Here is a 24,035-nt window from a genome sequence, read left to right as displayed (position 1 = left end):
CAATCGACTCCAAATTGGTCTCCCAGGTCCCACCACTCGCAGAGTCATAACCACAAATCAGCACTGCGTGCATCGCGGGCTGTTTGGCTTACCCCACTCAGGGCACCCTACCCAGATCTGACTTTAATTGCGGCACTATCTCTTAGTTCACAGCTTAATACCACTCTTTTCTTCCAAGTTGCAAGTTCCCTCATTTCACATTAACCTACCACCGTTCTGCCTCCAGGTCTCAACAACCAGGCTAATTTTGTGGGTGGATCCTGTTTCTCCATGCTTATGACTCCAGGACATTTGCGCATCCACCTTGTTAGTTACGACTGCAGCGGTTCTGTTAACGTGCACTAACTTCTACTCCCCAGCAGTAAGTAAAGTCTTTTATAACAGAACTCAGGAGGATAATAAGACAAACTGGCAGAGTTTTTCTGCCGTTGTCATTTGCCATCCTGAACCCAGAATGGATATTTCTATGCAACCCTGCAAGGGTTCACCCAAGGAGCCCCACAGTAGGGAGGCACAGACTGACACCAGTGGAGGGCTCTGGGGAAAGCTGGTCCTGCTCTGAGCAGGGGAGACCGGCTAAAGGCAGCATAGCACTGGCCAAGCACCTCCAAAGATGAAGACCTCTTGACTTCTTGAAGCCCCAGACCGTTTTCCTGCAATGAAAAAAGGCCACAGAGGACGATGTCTCTGGCCACTGCTTGGTCCTCTTGTTCCATAATGTCACCCCCAGAGGAGTCCACCTCCATTGCCTCTCCCCACCCTGTTAGGCAGTTGCAGATGGCAGTACGGTCTTCCTTCTGTCTCCTCCTCCCTGGTCTGAACAAGCCCTACTCTCAGCCTTTTTTTCCTTCTGTTTCCTGAACCTCAACTCCAAGTATCCCAGGAACTCTTTGGAGCCTTCTGGACTATGGTAATGTCTGCCCTGGGCTGGTGAGCCCAGCTGACCCCCACTATCTGTATGGGTCTCACTAGCGCTGAGTGGTGGAAGCCATTCTCACCCTTGCCAGCAGGCTACCACCAGCCATTGCTGCTCAGGGTGTGCTCAGCCTTCATTGCCAAAGGCACTGCCAGTGCTGGGTCAGGGGGCTCCTGGGATCCTTCAGCATTTCCTGCCAAGGAACCTGCTGTCCAGTCACCCATCCTTCCGTATCTCATTACATTCCACAGCACTGCTGCAGCCCATAGCAGGTTCACCTCTGCAGCTGGTGGAGACCCCTCTGAGGATCAGCCTGGCCCTCAGCCTGCTGACCGCTCCTAGACTGGCTGGTGCTGCTCTGGTAAGAAGATATCACGTGGTGTAAGCTCTCATATCCATTCCTGAGGAAGGAGCTCTTAACCAGCCACCAAATGGGCTTTGTATGGCCACTGGCCACCCTTTAAGCCTGGTGGTCCAGCCAGCTGTCTGCCAACCTTGCCCTCCAGCCATCCAAACCATCTCAGTCCTATTTTGCAATAAGGATGTTACAGGAGAACACTCTGAGGAGAACACACCGAAAAACTCCTCAAGTTCTATATGGACGTTTCCTGCGCTCTCCTCTTCAAGTATCTCCCACCCCAATGGATAAAGCAGTCGGGTTGGTTCAGCATGATTTACCCTCTGCAAATCCTTAATAGCTGTTCCCAGTCACCTCCTGACCTTCATGTGCCTGAATGAGGCTTCCATCAGGACCTTCCCTCCAACCAAAGGGATGTAGCCATTGGTCAGCCTCACCACAGCTCCTTTTCCTCATCCTTGATGCAAACACTAAGAGCACTCAAAACATGCACTATGATTTCCTGCAGGAGACCAGCAAGGGGTACCATATACACCCAGGCCTTGGGCCAACTGCTGCCTTAGGCTGGGGCAGTTCTCTGGTTGTTCACCCTTTGCTTCAGCCCTCCAGTGACCTCTTCAAACCACCAACGTTCTGAGCTAAGTTACACACTTTGAGGTACTTTCCTTCCTGCCACACTCCTCTGAAGACAGGAATTGATCACTGAGTCATGCTTTTCCCGAGCCCATCTCTTTGCTGGGCTCTGGGGGCATCGCAGCTCTTCTTGTGTCCCCAGGCAACTTGTAAAGACATTCCAGAGGTGTTTCCATCCAGCTCCTCTGAAGTCTCAATAAATCCTCTCAGTTATCTCTCTGACATCCATTCTCTTTTATCACAGAATGGAAACAGATTAAGGAGACATGAACTTTCTGGAAATGCAATGGTTAAATCTTATCAGAAATTGTTTTCCAGCTGTTTAGTTGTCCTGGTTTTGATTAACAGTGTAGCTGCTATTCCACAGATCAGTTTGTTGGTCGTTAACTTTCACATTGAAGACGTCCTTAGCGAAAGCTTTAGCGTCAACACCACCTTCTCGCTAATCACTTTTCCCTGCTTTAATAACTGTTTTGAGTGAAAAGAAAACACACGTTAGTGCTTCCTACTCACCTACCCAAAATCCCTTCAATAATTACCCACTGCTTTGTTCTTGTAAATCAATTTGCTCCAGCACTCACCCGCTGATCCATTCTCTTGTGAAACCTCCCCAGCGCTTCATGCAGTTCCTCCGCTTTGTTTCCTCCTCTCTGCACTGACCCAGAACCCAGAGCTGCGGAGGGACCTCCCCGCTCCGGGGGTGCAGGTGGAGGTGTCGGCAGTGGGGATGCCACACTGGGGGGTCCCAGGGACCCTCCCGCCCCTCTTCAGGCTGAGCAAAGGGCTGCTCCCTTTGGTCCCCTCCGCGAGGTGTTGTCCCGGCACCAGGTGAGCAGGGACATGCAGTCACAGGCAGAGCCGGCTCTGGACGAGTCGCTCCTCTGCTCGGCGGCTTTTAATTAAACAAGAGTAATGACAACGTTGATGAATTAGTGAACCCCTCCTCTGACGATCGATGCCGGCAGCATCTGCCCCATGTGCTGCGCTTTGGCAGCCTCCCAGCGGCGGCCCAACGCTTGGCGGTTCCCAGGCAACCACGGCCTGGAGGTTCACACACGACAACTTCTACAACATCGCCGTGTTTTCAATAACAATTCTGCCGCACCGAGCTGTCAAATCAGCTAAAGTTAATAGCGAGTTAAATAGTATGAGGAGGGCCCATATTGACTGCTTTGCTTCCGGACCTCACCCCCTTCAAAAATTAGCATTTCTCTTCCATCAGCAACTATGGGTTTTGCAGGCTGCTGCGTTTAAACACTGCAGATTCCTTTGGGTCCACAAGGAAATTTATATCACGTTTTCCACTGAAAAAGAGCCTGAGGCAGCATGCAATCACTTCGGTCACAGCAGCACAGGAATCATGAGAAACATTAAGCCAACCCATTGAAGAAAGACGGGAGCGCTAAGCATCGCCCCGCAGCTGCAGTCTGGGGATGCACGGTGCTCCAAAATGGACCAACTGCTACAGGGGCAACTGAACTTCTTCGTGTCCAATGGAGCCGCTCAGCAAGGTGAAAACTGACTGTGAAAAATCTCACCCATACGTTCATGCTGGTCTAATGCAACCTGAAGGAAGGACATCAACTGACCAAACCTCTACATACTAAGTATGTGCAGAGCTGTCATCAGCATCACTGATGAGCATCACTCAGCCTGGAGAAGAGAAGGCTGCGGGGTGACCTCACTGCAGCCTTCTAGGACCTAAAGGGAGCCTACAGACAGGAAAGGAATTAACTCTTTGAAAGGGCAGGACAAGGGGAAATGGTTCGGAGTTGAAGGAGGGCAGATTGATGTTGAGTCTGTGCCCAGGAGGGTGGTGGGCACAGCACAGACCCCAGGCCAGTGGGCACAGCCCCGAGCTCAGGGAGTGCTGGGACACCACTCTCAACTGTGAAGTTTGGGTGGTGCAATGTGGGGCCGGGGGTTGGGTTTGATGATCCTTGTGGATCCCTTCCCACTTGAGATAGCCTGTGATTCTGTGATTTTGCACAAGATATTTCACAATGAAGGTATTTGCAGGCTGCTAGCACAGAAGCATCCATCCCGCTGGTACCCACCACACCGTCCCCATATCAGCACGTGCTCCCCAGCCCCATTCCAGCACTGCTCCCTCCCAGCCCCACATCAGCAGCTCGCCGGCGGCCCCACACGTCGATTTTGCAAAGCAGTGGTACAAGAAAGCACAAATTGCTATCAATAAACCAGCGCCGAGGAAGGGCCAATCAGAAGCTGGAAGGGTGGTTTTGTTGGGTTAGCGGTTTAATTAACAGCCAGGCCTTTAACGATGGCAATGACCTGTGAAAGTCAGGACACATGTAGAGAATCAGTGCTCTACAGCAGGACTGCCAAAAGCAGCTGCAGAACTGCGTTAGCGGAGCTTGTGCTGTCGGGAACAGAGTGACTTCCCCCAGGTTGAGAAGACTTCTTCAATGGGAACTGCAACGTTCCCGGATCATGAGAATGGGGGCAACTGCAGCTTTAGAAGCAGCACTTAGCATTGGTTCGTGGCATCTTGTTTGCATGTGCCACCATCGGGCGGTTCTTCAGCCCTCAGCCTATAGAGCAACACTGACAACACCAAAGCCTTCAGTGGAGGAACGAGGCTGAGAGACACCTGGGGTCAATCAAACAACAGAGGTGTGAAAGGAAATAAGATGCTGCTAATAAAGACTGCATCTGAACTGAGGCAAGATGTGCATTACAAGATGTGACGTCTCCGGACAGTGAGATCCACCAAAGATGAATCCTGTTTTGTAAAACTCCCCACACGTATCCTCAGCAAAGGAGAGCAGCTACACACACAGTGCCAATTAGAAATACATTTACAGCATGCAGAAATACGTACCTACAGCAATAATGGGCAAGAGGAGGGAAAAAAAGAAACGTAGCAAAACGCCCTGTTAGATCTCAGGAAGGGGAAGAGACGTCACCTCCCTCCAGCTCCAGTTCTGCTCACCTTGAACACCAGCCCCAAAATCAATCTGTGCCACAACAAACAAGCACAAGTAGAGGGAAGAAACATCATTTCACCTGGTAAACCCCTGCAGCGATCCCGGGCAAAAGAACAAACAGCAGCGTGAGCTGCCACCTCAGCCTGGGCAAGGCCAGCACTGAGGCAAGAGCTTGTAGAGAGAAGATTTAGGTTAGATAACTGGAAAACATTTTGGGGCAGTGAGGCCGTGGAACTGCTGCCCAGAGCGGTGGGTGCCCCATCCTTGGAGGAGTCCGAGGCCATGGATGGGGCCCTGGGCAGCCTGAGCTGGGGGGCACACAACATACAGCAGGGGTGGGGTGGGGGGCTGGGGGTTCCCTACCAACCCAACCAATCTATGGTTCGTGATCTGCAAGGTCCCTTCCACCCCAACTGTTCCACACCCCTGTGATCTGTAAGACTGTTTCCAACCCAACCGTGCCATGGCTCTGTGACCCGTAAAGCCCCTTCCATCATAACAGCCCTACAGCTCTGTGATCCATAAGGTCACTTCTGTCTCAACTGTCCCATGGCTCCACGATCTGTGAGGTCACTTCCACTCAACCCATCCCACCACTCTCTGACCCATAAGTTCACTTCCCCCCCCAACCGTCTTACAGCTCTGTGATCCATCAGGGCACTCGCACCCCAACTGTTCTATGTCTCTGTGACCAATGAGGTCCCCTCCACCCCAACCATCCTATGCACAGTGCAGAACCCCTATTCCAGACACACAAGGACAGACCCCATGCAGGAGGGTCCCAATGACCCCGCAGGACCGAGATGCTCCCTTCCCACAGCAGCAATAGTGCGGTCACTGCAGCAGCTGTGAGCACAGCAAAGCTTCCCTGGGCCAGCAGAGCTGGGCTGGATCATCATCGTGACACGCTGGGCTGGAACGATGCTCACGGGATCCTTTCACTGTTACGGTTCTTGGGTTTGGAGCCACGTTGCAAAGGCACTGCACCCCCCAGCGACAGCAGTTAATGCATTTAAAAGGATGAATTTGTTTTAGGACACTTCAGTATGAAGGAAAAAAATACCAAGATAATGAATGGAAATGAATGGAATGCAGAAACCTGCTCACAATTAATAGTTAACCTGGAGTGAGCCACAGAAGGGGAGGTTAGCAGCACAAACACTGAACACAACAATTACTGTAATGGATCGATACAGCGGGGCACAGTTACAGAGATAAATGATTTATAGCTCTATTAGTAAAAGCATATTAATGTTCCTGCACGGTCTTACCTTACGTATTATCTGGGGGAAAAAAACAACACGCTGTGAAGTAACTTGATCCAGGAAAACAGAAATGAGAACAGCTACAGGCTGGGAAATTCGTGTCTCCGTGTGATCATCCTACACCTGGAGTGCAGACACCCGAAGGAGATCCCAGCCATCACCATCCATGTGTTCATCCCACACCTGGAGTGCAGACACCCGAAGGAGATCCCAGCCATCACCATCCATGTGTTCATCCCACACCTGGAGTGCAGACACCCGAAGGAGATCCCAGCCATCACCATCCATGTGTACCGGTATCTCATACAATCACACATCCATAAACCAGCCTGGCCAATTAGGGTTGCTTCACAGCTCCATCCCAGCTGCCATTTGCTGTGTGAGCCCCACCAGCTCCATTCAAACCCCAGGGAAACCCCTGGGGTTCCTCAGTGCTCAGGGGGAGCTCATTCCCATCCCAAAGCAATGGAAACCTCAGTTCCTTCTTCTGAAGGCTGTGCTACTATTCAACAAGACCTGGACAGACAGGAGAGTTGGGCAGGGAGGAACCCAATGAGGTTTAACAAGAGCAAGTGTGGAGTCTTGCACCTGGGGACGGATAACTGCACGCGTCAGTACAGGCTGGGGGATGAGCTGCTGGAGGGGAGCCCTGCAGAGAAGGACCTGCAGGTCCTGGTGGGCAATGGGATGGCCATGAGCCAGCAGTGTGCCCTGGTGGCCAAGAAGGCCAATGGGACCCTGGGATGGATTAAAAAGAGTGCGGTCAGCAGGGTGAGGGAGCAGATCCTCCCTTTCTACTTTGCCCTGATGAGGCCACATTCAGAACACTGCATCCAGTTCTGGGCTCCCTAGTTCCAAAAAGGTGGGGATCTCCTGAAAGGAATCCAGGGGAGGGCCACAAAGAGGATGAAGGGCCTGGAGCATCTCCTGTGTGAGGAAAGGCTGAGACCCGGGGCTGTTCAGCCTGGGGAAAAGAAGGCTGAGAGGGGATCATGGAGGATGATGTTCCTAAACCTCTACAGGGAGGTGGAGGCACATGGATGAGGTCAGGCTCCTCTCAGTGGTGTGCAGCCATAGGACAAGGAGCAACAGCCTCAAACTGGAGCATAGGAAGTTCTGTACTAAGATATAGAAGAACCTCCTTCCATCAGGGTGACGGAGCACTGGCGCAGGCTGCACAGAGAGCTGGTGGAGTCTCCTTCTGTGGGGATATTCGAGGCTCATCTGGACACCCACCATCGTAACCTATTGTAGGGAACTGCTTTAGCAGAGGTTGGGCTCGGTGATCTCCTGAGGTCCCTTCCAACCCCTGCGGTTCTGTGACTCCAGTGGGAGGTGGCCCTGCCTATAGCACAGGTCCTTCCAACTTGAATCCTTCCATGATTCAACGATTCACTCTTTGCTGAACACAAATTATGTGGGCAATGGGGGCTGTGAAGCATCCTCCCACCTGTGCTTATCCCCCCTCCTCAGCACTGGGACATCCCTCCTGCTCCAAACTCCCCTAACTCACAGCCCCAGCTGCTGGCACCAGGAGGCGGGCAGTGCAGGGGGCACAGCTGAGCTGCCCCCATCCATCACAGCCTCAGCAACCCACCTCACCTCCACAGGACACCCCTTCCTCCCCAGTAACCAATGGGCTCAACTTCCAACTGAGATAATTGGGAAAGAAGTTCCAAGCAGAAACCAGGGTTTCTGCATCAGAAGGCGCTGCACATGAGCGTGGATGCAGAATGCTGCCAGGCAGGAGCTCAGCTGCCTGCAGCTCAAAGGCAAAAAAGAATGTGAGATAGATACAGCGCAAATCTCTGCTCTGTTATTTCCCTTGTAACTGCGCTGCTGAGTTTGTAATCTCGGATTTACCTTTTTCTTCTCCTGCCATAAACCTCATGTTCTCGCCCTGAGCTTGCTTACCATGTAAAGTGGATTTGGGTGAATAAAACCCACGGCGCTCCCTCCCAGATGAGGAATCCTCATAAACCACATTGAGAACAAATCCCCCGCGGTGCAGGGACTGCAGGTCCCACGAGTGGGGAGCGATGGGTGCAGCACAAAGCTGAGCGGTGCAGGAGGGGCCCTGGGGGAGCTGGGACTGCCAAGATACCCACATCTCATCCCTGAGCACCACCCCACGGCCACAGCAACTGAGCGGGCTGGATCAGTGCTGGGTTTGCCCTGAGCTGTGGTGCTCCATCCATGGAAGTGCCCGAAGCCGTGGATGGGGCCCTGGGCAGCCTGAGCTGGGGGGCACCCAACCCATGGCAGGACTGGGGCTGAGGGCTGTGGGTCCCATCCAACCTAACCATGCTGTGATTCACACAGCTTGGTCACAGCTGTGTGCCATAAGCCACAGCGAGGACAGACATCCCTCAGAGCTCTACTCTGCCCTTCTGGCAAAGGCGGCGCTGCTGTGACCACGTGGGGCTGTGTGACACCTGGATGAACCGAGGGATGCCCTCTTCTGGGACTTCTGAGGCCACCAGATCCAACCCCAGCCCATCCCACTGTGCCCACCACCCACGTCCCCGAGTGCCCCATCCCTGTGCTGACCCAACACCCCAGGGATGGGGACTCCCCGCTGCCCTGGGCAGCTGTGCAGTGCTGAGCGCTCTTTGGAGCACAGCTTGGTCCCCATCTCCACCCTGACCCTCAGAGACCATCCATTCAGCATGAAGCCAATCACTGGATTTTCCTGCAACCCAGATTTTAATGAAAATAATCTCCCCTGGACGTAGCTGTACCATAAAGTTCCAGTGCTGCTGCTCATACTGTGTCCCACACTTTCTTACCAGTAACTGTGAATTATGGCTCAATTATGTTCCTTTTGCCCTCTAATCACAGGAAGGAGGGGGAGGGCTGCCCTCACGTCTTCTTTCCAAATAACCTTCAGGCTGATGGTTTAAGCTCCCCGGCTCCTCACCCGGCCCAGGCAGGGCACTCAGCACAGGACGCTCTGCGAGCACACCAAGTGTGAGCAAACATTTGCTGCCAGCACGGAGCTACAACTGAACCTTCCAGAAGACCACAGAAATGCATGGTCTGACAGCCCAGCACAAGCAAAATGGACCTGCTGCATCCTCTATGCCTTTGCTTGGACCCACTGCATCCTTTATGCCTTTGCTTGGACCCGCTGCATCCCTTATGCCTTTGATTAGACCCACTGCATCCTTTATGCCTTTGCTTGGACCCACTGCATCCTTTTTGCCTTTGCTTGGACCCACTGCATCCTCTATGCCTTTGCTTGGACCCGCTGCATCCTTTATGCCTTTGCTTGGACCCACTGCATCCTTTATGCCTTTGCTTGGACCCACTGCATCCTTTATGCCTTTGCTTGGACCCGCTGCATCCTTTATGCCTTTGCTTGGACCCGCTGCATCCTTTATGCCTTTGCTTGGACCCACTGCATCCTTTATGCCTTTGCTTGAACCCGCTGCATCCTTTTTGCCTTTGCTTGCTCCAAGTTTTCATACACTCACTACATCTGGGAAAGAGCTCTGAGATCCCCATTCCAATCCCATCCCATCCCACTGTGCCCACTGACCACGTCCCCAAGTGCCACCTCCCCACAGCCCTGGAGCACCCCCAGGGAAGGAGACTCTCCCCCTGCCCTGGGCAGCAGCGCAGCACTGACCGCTCTTTGGAGAAGAAATTATTCCCAGTATCCAACCACATTTTTCCCCATCCATTCCACCAGAAGCTCTGCATGTCCCGCAGTTCCAGCCTGTTGACTCAAAGAGCCTCCAGGAGGCAGAAAGCAGAGACACAACCAAAAGTGCAGGGACAATTCCAGAGCATGGGCACAGGAACACCACAGCATAAACCCAAGGGCTGCCCTCCGGGTGCTCTCTGCTTCCTGCCATCACAGTGGTGCCCTGTTTGCTGTCACACAACCCTGGGACCCAGCAGAGATCAGCAGAAGCATCGCTGCCTCAGGATTTTGGAGACCCCAGAGGTAACCTGATGGGAAGGAATGATACTGGGTTCACATTAATGTGTTAAATGCACTTATTGCTGTGCCCAGTGGGAAGTCAAACAACAGACCAAGCATGTTAGTAACAATAACTAGAGCTCAGATGCACGGACGTCAGGGTGAAACCTCTTTCTGTCTCCACCACGAAGCACCTCTGACAGTGCTGCATCTGCAGACTGCACATCAGGTGGGAGGAGGTGGGAGTCAGTGCTGCTCCTTCTTCCCTGCTGAGCCACACACAGAGGAATGGTTGGGCCATTGGAGAGCATTGGGGATTGTCTGCATGGTTTACGCACTGCACCCAAAGCACACATTGCCAGAAATCTGGAGGTAAACGATGGGCTCCAACAGCCCATCCCTGCAGGCATCCAAGGCCAGGCTGGATGTGGCTCTGGGCAGCCTGGGCTGCTGGTCGGTGGCCCTGCACACAGCAGGGGGTTGGAATGGGATGAGCATTGGGGTCCTTTGTAACCCAGGCCATTCAATGGTTCTATGAATCTACGATTCCATGCTAGTTTTGTGCATCACGTTAAGCAATAATCATGTAAAACATACATTCGATTTATTTATTATATTTCTTATCCTAAGAAAAGAGTGAGAGGCATTTTTCATACTTAACGGAGGATGAGCGGCTCTTCTTATGATTCAGATCGAAGTGGGCTTTAAATTGGCACTAAAATCCGTTCATTTATCACCTTAAAATAGTTCTTAGTAGTAACAAATTAAACACAAGTGCCCTACGCTCCCTATACCGGATACATTGCAAATGTGTGAGCAACCCCAGATCCCCCAGGTTTACAATGAATGTGCAGATAAAGGGGCTTCAACCCATCCCCTGGGAGGGGTCCTTAAGGATCACTCTGTTCCAACCCCCCTCTTTGGGTTGGGTGCCCCCCCCAGCTCAGCCTGCCCAGGGCCCATCCACGGCCTCAGGCACCTCCAGGGATGGGGCACCCACAGCTCTGAGCAGAAGATGCCAACCGAATGCCTTCCTGTTTATGTCAGGAGAATAAACACCAGCAAAACCAGCTACAAAGAGACGTTAAAGCGTGCCACATTTGATGCAGGGCTCAGCAGCGTGCAGCGAGCAAAGCACGGGGCTGCACAGTGAATAAGAATGATGGAAAAAAAAACACCCAACAGCTGTCTCATTCATTGAGCACGATTAATCTGATCTGAAAGAAGCCGGGTTCCTATGGAAAAACAATGTGCAGCTTGTAATCAAAAAGCATCTCAAAGCGTGTGCATAAGTGGTTTGATTCTCCCATAAAAGGGGTGGAAATCCAATACAACTATTGACATGCAGAGATCTTTACAACAGCAGAAAGCAGATGCTCTGGCCAAGGATCAAAGCTTTGAGCGCTGGCTTAGGCCATCCAGGAGGTCATTTCCTGACCTCCAAATCTCCCTTTGCAACATGAACGTTGTGCTGATTTATCCCTTCACTTCTTTGTGCTGCTTATGTGGATGAGATAAAGCACAGAAACAGGAACTATTAGGAGCTGTGTGGCACTGGGAGAGGAATGGGGGCTGGGGCAGGAACAAGGAGCTGGGATTGGCATGGCCGGACAGCGGCCTGGATGCACCACATGGTTGGGGTTGGGTTGGCAACACCACGTAGTTGAAGTTGGAGGGGTGACAGTGTGTGGTTGGGGTTGGGTTGGCGGCACTGTGTGGTTGGGGTTGGGTTGGCAACACCACATGATTGAGGTTGGATCGAGGTTGACATGGTGTGGTTGGGGTTGGGATGGTGGCACTGTGTGGTTGAGTGGCCACACTCCCACCCAAGTCCACTCACTGCCTTCCCATTGAGGGAAACCCACAGTGAAAGCTCCTGTGAGGTCTCAGGACATACAGGACCAACCCTCAGTCCTTTCAGGATGAGATTTGGCCCTTTTGGGTCACAAAAGGCCTTTCCATTCCTTTGGTTAAAAACGACCAGGGAGAAGCTACAGCACTCAAACCTGATTTTGTACTTTTTATCCCCGCTTTGTGACAGCAAGCAAGGATCAAAATAGAGCACCGTGTGGGTGGGTGTAGATTTAAATAGCAGATGAGCACCCGGCCGGTGCCATCCATCCACCGCAGCACGGCGCTGTGCAATGCCCCAAGCACAGCTGGACACATCCCAGCCCCACACACAGCTCACAGCCTGCGGGATGCTGCCATCTCCCCATGGTTATGGGGACAACATAGAACCATGGAATGACAGAATGACCCGGGTTGGAAGGGACCTCAAGGATCACGGAGCTCCAACCCCCCACCACAGGCAGGGCCACCAACCTCCACATTGAATACCAGCCCAGGCTGCCCAGGGCCCCATCCAACCTGGCCTTCAACACCTCCAGGGATGGACGGAGCATCCACAGCCTCTCTGGGCAGCTGTTCCAGCACCTCCCCACTCTCACAGTGAAGACCTTCCTTCTGACATCCAAACTCAGTCTTCCCTCCTTCGACTCCAAACCATTTTCCCTCATCCTGCTGTTATCATCCCTTCCAATGAGCTGACTCCCCTCCTGTCTGTAGGCTCCCTTCAGCTCCTGGCAGGCTGCACTGAGCTCACCCCACAGCCTTCCCTTCTCCATGCTGAACAAGCCCAGCTCCCTCAGCCTGTCTTTGTAGGGAGGTGCTGCAGCCCTCTGAGCATCTTTGTGGCCTCCTCTGGACCCTCTCCAACAGCTCCCTGTCTTTCTTGGACTGGGGGCTCCAGACCTGGACACAGCACTGCAGATGGGGCCTCACAAGGGCAGAGCAGAGAGGGACAATCCTGTCCCTGCTGGCCACCCCTCTGCTGATGGAGCCCAGGAACATCACTGTGACCCCACAGACACCCCCCAGTCTGGTTTTCAGCTGGATTAAAAGTAGAAGGAAGGAAAGCTGACAGCAGTGAGTGGAGAAGAAAAGCCCTGGGAGATGTCAGGACAAAGCCTCCATCGCTGAACGCTGCCGCTCCTCCTGAATTTTCCGAGCTTTTTGATGAGCTCCAGCTCTGAGAGTTGGCTGCTTCCTGAGCACCACTCGTCTGCAGGAGGCTCTTATCTCTGGGTGTACATTTTTGATGTGCTACGCTGAGCTGCGATCCCACGGAACAAGCGGTCCCTGTTTCTGGTGCAATGGAAATGCAAAGCCGGTGCCCCACTGCACCGTGTGACAGCCGTGGGGCTGCAAGGACCATCGCTGCCCTATGGGATGAACCAGGTTTGGGCAGAGCCCTCCAGAGGCACTTTTCTTTTCCCTTTGCTCTGCCTACAGAGAGCGGGGCTCGCACCCAAAGCATGACCCGGGCAATCTGTTTTCAGTTGTGTTTTAGTGATGCAGAGCAGCAAGTCAAAGTCACTGCTACTTTAGGGGGAAAAAAGAGCAGAAATCCGCTGGGACACGTTTGTGTCTCCTTCAAAAATAGACGATAAGCTCATAAATCTTGTAGGTGTTTGGGATAATTTTATCCACTCCGTCCCACAGCCAAAAGCAGCTGCGCCTGGAGGAGCAGCGGGACGAAGTGGGATCAGCGGACAGGGAGAACCCCACCGATGGGAAAGGATCTGCAGAGCTCTCCTCATCCCCTCCTCCTCGCTGTGCCGGTGCTGCTGTGTGCCAGCAGCTCAGAGCCTGCTCCGGGAGCTCCTCCTCCTGCTTTGATCCCTCTGCAGCCGCTGCATCCTGATGCTGAGGAGCCCACGGTCCCCCCCGCGTGGGTTTGTAGGTGGGCAACCAACCCAAACCGTTCCTTGACTCTGTGATTCGAAGGCACCCACAGCACCAGGGTGCTCAGCACGTGGCACCCACAGCTGGCTGCATCACCCCAAGGTGTGTGCTGTGCAGTCACCATGGCACACAGCACACAGCACACAGCAGTGGCACTCCCTGACTCGGATGTGCCCATAGGTATTTCCTACAGCCCCCCCCACTTCTCTGCTTGTCTTTTAGGAAGCAGAGCATCAGACAGCATACTCTATAAAATGGGCCTTTTACTTGCAGACAAAACAACTCCTTTTTGCAAACAACTCGATCAGACCCAATGTTGCTCATCACACAGCCCTTCTGCAGCATCCGGACCCCGGCAACAAAGGTGCACGCAGACCCCCAGCCCACCCTGTAGGATGGCACCAAGGTTCCCCATGGGCACAGGCAGCACTGCGTGGCCCCATGCTGCCAATGGGCGGGGGGGGGGGCTCAGTTGGGTGGTGGGGGGCTCAGTTGAAAAGTGTGAGGTTCATCTGGGACGTGATTGCTCAGAGGGGCAGTGGTGGTTCAGTGAGGTGGTGGGCAGCTCAGCGGAGTAGTGGGGGCTCATTGGGGTGGTGGGGGCTCAGTGGGACAGTGGGAAGCTCAGTTGGGATGTGGTTGCTCAACAGGGTGTTGGGGGCTCAGTGGAATGGTAGGGGGGCTCAGTGGTGCTGCCTTGGTGGAGTGTTGGGGGCTCAGTTGGGCAGCAGGAGGCTCAACTGGATGGTGGAGGCTCAGTTGGGTCATAGGAGCTTAGCTGGGAAGTGGGAGGTTCAGTTGGGAAGTGGATGGCTCACCTGGGAGGTAGAACGCTCAGTTGGGTGGTGGGAGCTCAACTGGGTTGGTGGGGCTCAACTGGGTTGGTGGGGCTCAATTGGGTTGGTGGGGCTCAACTGGGTTGGTGGGAGCTCAATTGGGTTGGTGGGGCTCAATTGGGTTGGTGGGGGCTCAATTGGGTTGGTGGGGCTCAATTGGGTTGGTGGGGCTCAATTGGGTTGGTGGGGCTCAGCTGGGTTGGTGGGGCTCAGTTGGGTGGTGGAGGCTCAGCTGAGAATTGGGAGGCTCAACTGGGTGAGCTCAGTTGGTTACTGAGGGCTTAGCTGGGAAGTGGGAGGCTCACCAGGGTGGTGGGGGATGGCTCAGACAGGTGGTGGGCAGCTCAGTTGGGATGTGGCGGCTCAGCAGGATGGTGGGCAGCTCAGTAGGTTATCGGGGGCTCAGTTGGGTGGAGGATGGCTTATCTAGGAGGCAGATGGCTCAGTCAGATGGTGGGAGGCTCAGTTGGGCAGTGGGGGCTCAGAGGGGCGGTGGGAGCCCAGTCGGGCAGTGACATCTGTTGGCCACAGTTCAGAGCCACCACATCCCCACCTCCCCCTGCTGCAGGTACAGCTGGTGCCGTTTGCATCCCGCAGTCGCTCAGATGTGCTCCCACCACACTGAATTCACACCAAAGCCCACCAAAATGGCCCGACACGACCCCTCTCCTCAACCTTCCTTTTCACCTTCAGCCCCGGCTGGGCAGAAGCCCAGGAAAAGTTTGCCTCTCTCTCTTTTATAATAGGAAAATGTATTCCTCGTTTTCCCTTGGCTTAGCCGTCGAATCAATGTTCTGTGTGCTGTTTTTCAAGCTCTTTCCTCATTTGCATTAAGGCGATAACAAGGCAGAAAATATTATCCTGAAGCATCCAGATTGAGAAGAAGGACCACAGAGCCTCCACTGCAGCCACAGAGGAGGACGAGCAGCTCCATCCCTCAGCACAGCAACACCCCGAGCCCCCCTCAGATCACACAGGGCGGGATCCCCCCCAGCACAGACCCCGGTGCAGGCAGGATGCGTCACTGCAGGACGTCCTTCCGCAGGATGCAGGCAATCCGGCACCTCTGGGGCTTCCCCAGCTGCCACGCAGCCCACGGGCCACGCTGCAGCACGAGCTCCTGCACTAGTAATTGCCCTTCTGCCCGCTGCTGGGCTGTGAGCTGCCCCAGCTCCACTCAGCCTTGGGGGTCTCAGCAGAGTGCCCACCCCCCACACAGTAGCTGCAGGGCAAGACCACAGCAACTCTGTGATCCGAAGCAAGGAAATGCTTTGCAAAACGCTCATGGGAAGAGAGTGGAACAGGGACGGGAAATGCAGGGTGCTGCAAAAACACCCAGCTGAGCAGCAAGCCTTGCAGGCCAGAGGAGCTCTCTGCAGCACACGCAGCTGCAGGCACTGCACGGCTCCTCACCGCGGTCCCAGGCACTGCACCGTGCAGGAGCAGCGCTGAGCACCGCCCTCTGCCACCCCTCCTCCACCCCGACCCCTGCAGGGCTGTCCCACGCCCACAGCCCCCAACTCAGCCCTTCAGAATGGGATCGTTCACGGCCTCCGGTAATCGGCACCCGGAGGGGATGGCTGCTTGGTTGTGAAGCTGGGAATGCCCCAGTTCCTTCTGCACTGCATGGAGAGGGCTCTCCTTCTGGTCACTGAGCTGTGCAGCCTCCCCATCCCAGTGCAGCCCCTCTGCTTTCTGTCCCGCGGTAGGACGCATCCCCCTCCACATCCCCACCTGCCCTCTGCAGCCGTGCCTGCAGCTGGAGAACGCCTCGCAGTGCTCTGTCCCTCCTCTCCCTCTCGTCCCTCCTGTCCCCCAGGGGCCACTCTGAAGCTCCTGCACGGTTGCAGAGCAGCTTCACCTCTCATCCCACACTGCGCCCCACTGCAGGTTCCTCGGAGCGTTTAACCCGAAGCCTGACCTGCCATCAGGACGCAAACAGCCGAGTGCCAGAATAGAGTGTGCCCTCCCCGGCACAAGGTCACCGCCCGCGGTGGAGATGCGCTCCTAACAATGGAGCCCACTAACGGTGAACTCAAAGGCTTTCAGCTACACAAAGGAAGCGATGGAGAGTCGCAAAAGGAGCCTAAAAGACGCTCGTAGGCAACTCCAGGAGAGCCGGGAAGCTCGACTTGCAAACTCGAGGGCTGGTCCCGCTGCCGCGTTGGAGCCCAGAGCTGAGATGCCAGCCTGCCGTGCTCCCATCTGCAGCCCTGCCCCACATCCCATCGCACAGAGCGAAGTCCTCAGCATCGGAGCTTCCCAGGGGCTCGGGCTCTTCTGGGTCCCACAGCACAGCCCTGAAATGTTTCATCAGCTCTTGGAGAGGCACCGACAGGGAAGCAAGATACGGGATGGGAAAGCCCACTTCATGCATGCCGAGATGCTCTGCTTTTCATGGCACAGCCCACTGCCCCCACAGCTCGGGGTCCTGGGTCTGTACAGCCCTGGATGCAGCACAAGATTGCAGGGGGTGAAAGGTGGGGGTACAGCACAGCACCGCACCGACCCCAGTATCACACCAGCACCAGCACCAGGCTAACCCCAGCTCCCAGCACACTCCCCAACAGACCAGGCATGAGTGTGGTGCAGACACAGGGAACATGGAGGCAGAGAGACGGACACAGATGCAAGCTCCTGCAGGGCTCCCCCGGGCCCTGTACCGCGCTGTGTCACACAGCAGGGCTGCAGCAGGATGGGGACCGGATCCTCCACGCTTCAGCTTGTGGACGGGGGAACGGGGCCGAGGGAGGAGGAGCCGGTGTGGCAGGGCTGGCACGGGGAGCTGACAGCCGGGTCCCTGAGAGCTCTGCTCCCGGCTGCAGAGAGGCGGACCAGCACCCATCCCATCCAAAGGCAGCTCAGCCCCTCCTGCCCTCGCCAGGCAAGCTGCTGCCCCGGCACCGCGCCCTCATCAGAGCCACGGTGATTGCGATCCTTCCGCCCCGACCACGGCTGCTCGCTTCTCTCTGTGCCCCCAGCACCACCCGCTCTGTCTCAGCCCCGCACGGCGCGATGCTCGGTGCCACCTCAGCTCCCGTCCGCTGACACGCGCCCGCTCCTCCTGCCGCACTGCTGTCCCCCCACCGGGGCACTCCGCACCATCCGGCACTATTTCCAGCTCCGCAGCACCCGCCCGCTACCCACGGAACGGCACCCCCCCCCCCCAGCCCCGTGCCCCCCACCCGGGCAGTTGGCGGAGCGCTGCCGGCCCCGGAGCTCAGCGGGGAAAGGGTCCGCAGCAGCCGTGCGCGTCCCTGCGCGGCTCTGCGGGCAGCGGGAGGTGGGGAGCGGGGGAGCGCAGCAGCACCGGGAGGGCAGCAGCACCGGGAGGGCAGCAGCACCGGGAGGGCAGCAGCACCGGGAGGGCAGCAGCACCGGGTGCCGTCCTGCCGGCCCCGTACCCGGCCGGCCACGCCGCGGCACAGAGAAGTTCGCCGGGCAGGGTCGGACGGGGGGTCGGGGACGGGCGCGGTGCGATGCGGGTCGGGGCAGGGAGCAATGCGGTGCGGTGCGGTGCGGTGCGGTGCGGTGCGGTGCGGTGCGATGCGGGGCCGGGCGCTCACTCACCGTCTGCTGGAGGTCGGGGATGCCGATGCGGACGACGATGGCGCCGGGCGCGGGTTCCTCCATGCGCGCCGGGGCCGCCAGCTTGGGGGAGCGGGGCCCGGCGGGGCCGCGGATCGGGTCCAGGCGCGTCTCCTCCCGCAGGCCGGAGCCCGGCTCCCCGGCGGAGGCGCGGGGCTGTCGCTCCGGTGGCGGCGGCGGCTCTGGTGGCGGCGACTCCGGGCTCTCATGTTTGCTGCCGGCGGGGCTCAGAGGCATGCTCCGTGCGGCGCGGCGGGGCGGCCGGCACCGGCACCGGCACCGGGGGCCGCGCTCACAGCCCCCCCGGGGGCCCTGCGGGAAACAGGCGGTGAGCGGGGACCGAGCCGTGCACCCCCCGTGCGACCCCCCCGGCACACGGGCACCCCCCGTGCAGGGAGGACCCCCCCACCCCCCACCCCCAGCTATACAACGGGGTTCCCATCTCGGGGCTCTCCGTGGGGAACCCGACCCCACCGTGCAGGAATCGCTGTGGGGACCCCATCACGCCCCACGACAGGGATCTCACAAGGGACACCCTCAGGGGGGATCTTCAAGCTCAGGGTCTTGAGCAGGACCACCCCCACCCCACAGGGGAATCCCCATCCCAAGGACGTTCTGGGGATGCCCCACGTCTCTGGGACCCCAGCGGCCCCCTCCCAGCAAGGGGCCAACCCCCACCCGCCACCCTGTGTAGGTGCCAGGATGGGCACCGATCCCATGGCAGGGACTCGCACTCACAAGTGACCCCTCCTCACCCAGCAGAGGGAGCGGGCAGCCCCGCCATAGAACAGGGACACTCAGAGCCCTGCTCACCCCACGGCTCGGAGCACACAGCAGACCCAGAGCATTTGGGCCGGGCACGGTGCTGGGGGCAGAGCCCACATCCCAGCCTTTGGGTCCTGCTCTACTCCTGCGCCCATCAGCTGCCTTCTCTCCGTGCCATCAGCCACATGTGTGCCCCATTCCTCCCCCACACCACCACCCGTGCCCACAGTTTCTGCCCCATCTGCAACAATGGCCCTTCAACTCCACCCCCATGCCAGCACACCTGGAGTGCCTGCCTGGCCCCCACGAAGGGGATGCCCACGAAGGAGGTTGGACACCAGCAGAACAAGCGGGACTCAGCACTTTGCCTTGTGATACAGGAAAACCTCAGTTCCTGCCCCACAGACTCTTCCACCTGAGGGTGCCCACGTGCTGCCCACTATGAGCTCCCCGAGGCTGTCAGTGCTGGAACGTGGCCACACACCCCAACCAACACACACCCAAATCTGGACAGCAGTGCACAGCAGCACCCAGCTTTGGGGACAAGCAGATCTGCCCCAGTGAGAGCTGCCACCTCCAGGCTCTGCTGGCAGCACCGCTGCCGTCAGCACCCACACGTGGAGCAGTGATGCAAGCAGCCACACCATGGGCTATTTCTGCCCGCCCTCCTGCCAGGGTTTGCTCCTTGCAGTCAAGTCCTCACTCCTGGGCAGGAATGGGGGCTGCCCTGCCAACAGCAGATGGATGAGGGCTGAGCCCTGCAGGACTGTGCGTAGGGCTGTGTCCGGTCCACGGCTGGCTGGGATTCAAGGCTTTAATCTAGATGACAATCCTCAAACAGAAATAGCCCCCAAACCACTGAGAGCTGAGAGATTTACGGTATGGCCTGGATCTGTCCAGGAAATGAGTAACGGTGCTTCCTCCAGCCCTCCTGCCCCAGCCACAGCCTGGCTCTGCGGGCAGCCCAGCCCCCAGCACTCCCCTCTGGAGCAGCATCGGCTCCAAGCATCCACAGCAGCAGAGATGGGAAAGAAGAGGGGAGGCTGCATGCAGAGACCCAGAGCCCTGGGACACAGCAGGAGCCCGAGGGGTTGAGGAGCATGAGAGCAGCACCAGCCCCAAAACAGATCCTGGGTTGGTGGTGATGAACAAGAACATCTCAGGAGCAACTGTCCCATCTCTGGGCTCCTTCCACCCACACCTCAATAGCACTGGAGAGCTGTGGCTCAGCAGCTTCCCCTGCAGCATGGGCTGCCCTCACCCCCAGCACAGGTCAGGTCTGTGCGCCCAGATGGGAGCACACAGGGACATCAGTTTCAATCACCTCCAAACATAAAGCAGCTGTAAGGTGTCAGTTTATGCTCCAGCCCAGCAGCACAGAAACCCCAGGACGTCTCACTGTGGCTGCTTGTGTCACAGCACCTCTCCCAGGGCCTGGGAATTGCTCCCTGCAGGGCAGTGGGGCAGAGAGAGGGGCTGGGAGCAATGGGATGTCCCCGTGCTCCATGCAGGGTCTGCCAGGATCTGGGTAAAGGCGCATGGAAACTGCTTTGGAGAGCACAACGGGGCCCAGAGATGGTGGCTCTGGGACCAGGGGCTGCAGCTCAGCAGCAGCAAAGGCGAAAGTGAGAGCTGTAGGGAACAGGCCGGGCTCTGGGCTGTGAGTCAGGGACACGGGGGATGAGGTGGGGCTGGAGAGGGGAGGAAGCGGATGGAATGGCCGTGAGTCACTGTGAGCCCAGCTGAGACCTCCGGCAGCTCAGGAGACAATGGAGTCCCAAGGGCCAGGAAGGGAGCAGGCAAAAATATCTGTGGAACAAAGGGCAGAGGGGGAAGAGGGGAAGCCAAGGCAGGAGTCAATCAGCAGCTGCAGCTGCATGTGGGGAGTCCCCATCCCTGGGGGTGTTGGGTGAGCACAGGGATGGGACACATGGGGACGTGGGCAGTGGGATGGGATGGGGTTGGATTGGGGATCCCAGAGCCCTTTCCCAACCTCAGTGATGCCAGAGGGCTCTTCCAACCCAAAAGAAGCTGAGGAACAGCAGGAGGTTCTGCTTCGAAAGGAAGGAAGCCCGGAGATGACACGGGGCAGAGCTGAGCTGTGTGACTGCAGGGGGACACCAGTGGTGCCACAGTTCAAACTCTCCAGCTGGTAACTGGAAGAAATATCCCAGCTTAAAACCCCCCCTCAAATCTTCTGGTACCTCATCAGCCCCCAATAACGTTTCAGATCCAAGTGATCAGGATAATGCATTGGCCACCCCCCCCACACACACCCCAACTCCATTGCAGGCTTGCAGAGTCATCCACATTCATTTTCTCTTATCAAATCCACTTCTCTGCTGAAGAAAAAAGGGGGTCGCTTATCTTGAAAAAAGACTTGGAATCTCATCAATGATCCAGTGATAACCCAGTGAGTCTTATCCCAACGCCGGGAAAAACGGGCTGAAAGCCATCAAAGAGAGTTCTGAAATCCTTCAGGGAGATTTTAGAGTGAGAGGAACAGATCGGAAACGCTTCTGCCAAAGGAAATCACTGCTCAGCTGTGGGCTACGCGCGGCACCAAAGTGACAGCCCACATAGAGCCACACACTGGGACACCCCGACACCCACTGCAGTGGGGTTGTGCAGTGCTGCCGCAGCCTCCTCTTATGTCTCCTAATTACAGCCTCTCTTCATCACTCCCAATGCCACAGAGCCATTGAACCACACTGAATCATGGAACTAGTTGGACAAGACCTCTAAGATCACCCAGCCTGCCCCACAGTGCCCACTGATCACATCCCATGTGGTGGGATCCATGGTGATGGGATCCAGGGTGATGGGATCCGGAATGATGGGACCTACAGTGCTGGGACCCAGGGCAGATCATGAGGAAAGGGCTTGAAGAAAAGAAGCAGCCCAGGGCATGGAAGGGCAGGAAGGTGGGAGTGGGATGTGGAGCTCCTGGCATGGAGCGAGAGCCCAACTCCACTATGGAGTCATGGGGCTGCTCTCTCTGTCCTCAGGGCTGCTGCAGCCAGGGGTCACTTCTGAAGCTGCTTTTCCAGACTCTGCCCTCTGGGCCTCCTCTCCTCTCATCCTCTTTCCTCTTCCTGGAAAGCTGTTTCAGATCCTTCTCTGCTATCATGGAGCACCATGGCCTCATTTCTAGCCCACACATTCACGGCTTGTTTCCCCTATCCATGTGACAGCATTATCTGCTGGCCGGCACGGATCCTCTCCTCCCCTTTGTTTGTGTATCACAGGCAGCAATAAGACCCACACTCCAACTCCACTCTGCAGGCTGAGCAGCTGATGCAGCGTCCTCCTGCACAGCAGAGCCCAGCCCAGAATGGGGCTTCAGCCCTGGGGCTGCTCCAGGTAGGAGCAGGAGAGCCCTGAACGGCTCGTGCCTTGCTGGGCTTCAAACCCACAACCACCCCCATGTTCATCACTGGGAGCGCTCGGCTCTGCTGCAAGCAGCGGTCTTGCAATCATTCTGCTATGGAGCAAAGGAAACAGGGATAAAAGCAGCTGGCACCTCCGCAGCAGCAGCAGCAACGTCCCCAAGCCAAGGGAAAGCTCACAAGAACCAACACAGGAACAAAACGGAGCTTCTTTGAGGGCAGGCAGACATTTCCAGGCACACCAGGGCAGGTCACAGGAGAATGCAGGTGGCTGCACTCCAACACAGGTGCTGCATTCCTGGGGGAGGTGGCAGGAGCAGCAGCACCGGCCGTGCCAGCAGCAGGGACCTGGGGGGGGTAGCAGAACTAAGGGGAGGCCCAGGGTGCTGCCAAGGGATCACTGCAAGGTGGGTGCAAAGAGGAGCACTGGGAAGGGGCCCAATGCCCCGGGGCAGAGCTGCTGCCAGAAGGACCAACAGGTTGAGTTTGCACCCAGCTCCTCCAGGGCAGCACCCAGAGAGGTTGGGGCATCACAGCCACTGCCTGCACCAGGACGGGGCAGCACAACCACTGCCTGCACCAGCATGGAGCTACAGCCCCCTCACCCCCCAACCCTCCTCATCAGCCCCATGCTGCAGACCCAGAGCCCCAGGCAATGCTCACCCCCCAGAGCCAGCAGCCAGCAGCCACCCAGCTCCCACAGCAGCCCCGAGCCCAGTGCTGTGTGCAGGTGCTGTGCAAGCTCCTCATCACCCCCACATTCCCCCCCGGACCCGGAGACCCCAGGGTCACCTTGAGCCCTCCCAGGCGGCCGCGGGGACTCAGCCCTCACCTCAAAGGACCGGGGAGCGTCCGCTCGCGCTTGGCTGGCGATGCCCATGGGACTCACAGCGCCTGGCGCACACACACACCAGTTACTGATTGACCAGAGGCGGCTGCAGCTGCAGCTGGAGTACGGTCGATGGCTGTGGGCGCTGTGGAAGGCTTGGCCTTCATGGGGGGATGGGGATGGGGATGGCACTGTTTAACCCCAGCGTGGGGCTGAGAGCTCAGTGTGCCGTGTGGCTGCCGGGGTCCCGCAGCCCAATGTGGGCTGCTCACCCAGCCCCAGAGCCGGGGCGGTGGCAGGGCCGTGCTCACAGGCTGTGTGCCATGGCCTCATCCCAATGTTGTGTGACAGGCAGCACCGAGCAGCCTGCACCAGCACAGCCCCATCCTCTGCCTCATCCTCCAGAGGCGACACAGGCACCAGCGTGTGCAGGCTCTGGATGCAGCCCCATCCTCAGGCCATGCCGCATCCGTGCCCTCCACATGCTGAGGGGCAGGACAGGCACTTTGTGGGCACTTTGTCCCACCCGCTGTCAGGGTGTCTGCACCTTGCCTTGCAGGCAGGCAGCTTACACAGTTTTTCACCCTGAGGGTGTAGACGCACTGGAACAGGTTGCCCAAGGAGGCTGTGGATGCCCCATCCCTGCAGGCATCCAAGGCCAGGCTGGATGTGGCTCTGGGCAGCCTGGGCTGCTGGTTGCTGACCCTGCACACAGCAGGGGGTTGGAATGAGAGGAGCGCTGTGGTTCTTTTCAGCCCAGGCCATTCCATGATCTGTGTCTAATGCGGTGATACAAAGTAGGGCAGTGAGCTCAGCCAGGTTCCAACCAC

The 24,035-nt window shown here is 57.0% G+C and overlaps 1 protein-coding gene across 7 annotated transcripts in view; it reads right to left on the bottom strand.

Moving 5' to 3' along the window:
- Positions 1–24,035, bottom strand: part of SHANK3 (SH3 and multiple ankyrin repeat domains 3) — a 275,165-nt gene that overhangs the window by 238,198 nt on the left and 12,932 nt on the right. For all 7 annotated transcript variants that reach the window (XM_072344180.1, XM_072344169.1, XM_072344200.1 and 4 more), the window contains exon 3: positions 18,205–18,534. In XM_072344180.1, coding sequence (XP_072200281.1) covers positions 18,205–18,459 — 255 coding nt within the window. In that variant the 5' untranslated portion in view covers positions 18,460–18,534. The remainder of the gene's footprint in view (positions 1–18,204; positions 18,535–24,035) is intronic.

Source organism: Excalfactoria chinensis, chromosome 1 (genome assembly GCF_039878825.1).
Source record: "Excalfactoria chinensis isolate bCotChi1 chromosome 1, bCotChi1.hap2, whole genome shotgun sequence".
NCBI lineage: Eukaryota > Metazoa > Chordata > Aves > Galliformes > Phasianidae > Excalfactoria > Excalfactoria chinensis.
This window is presented reverse-complemented; position numbering and strand designations above follow the sequence as displayed.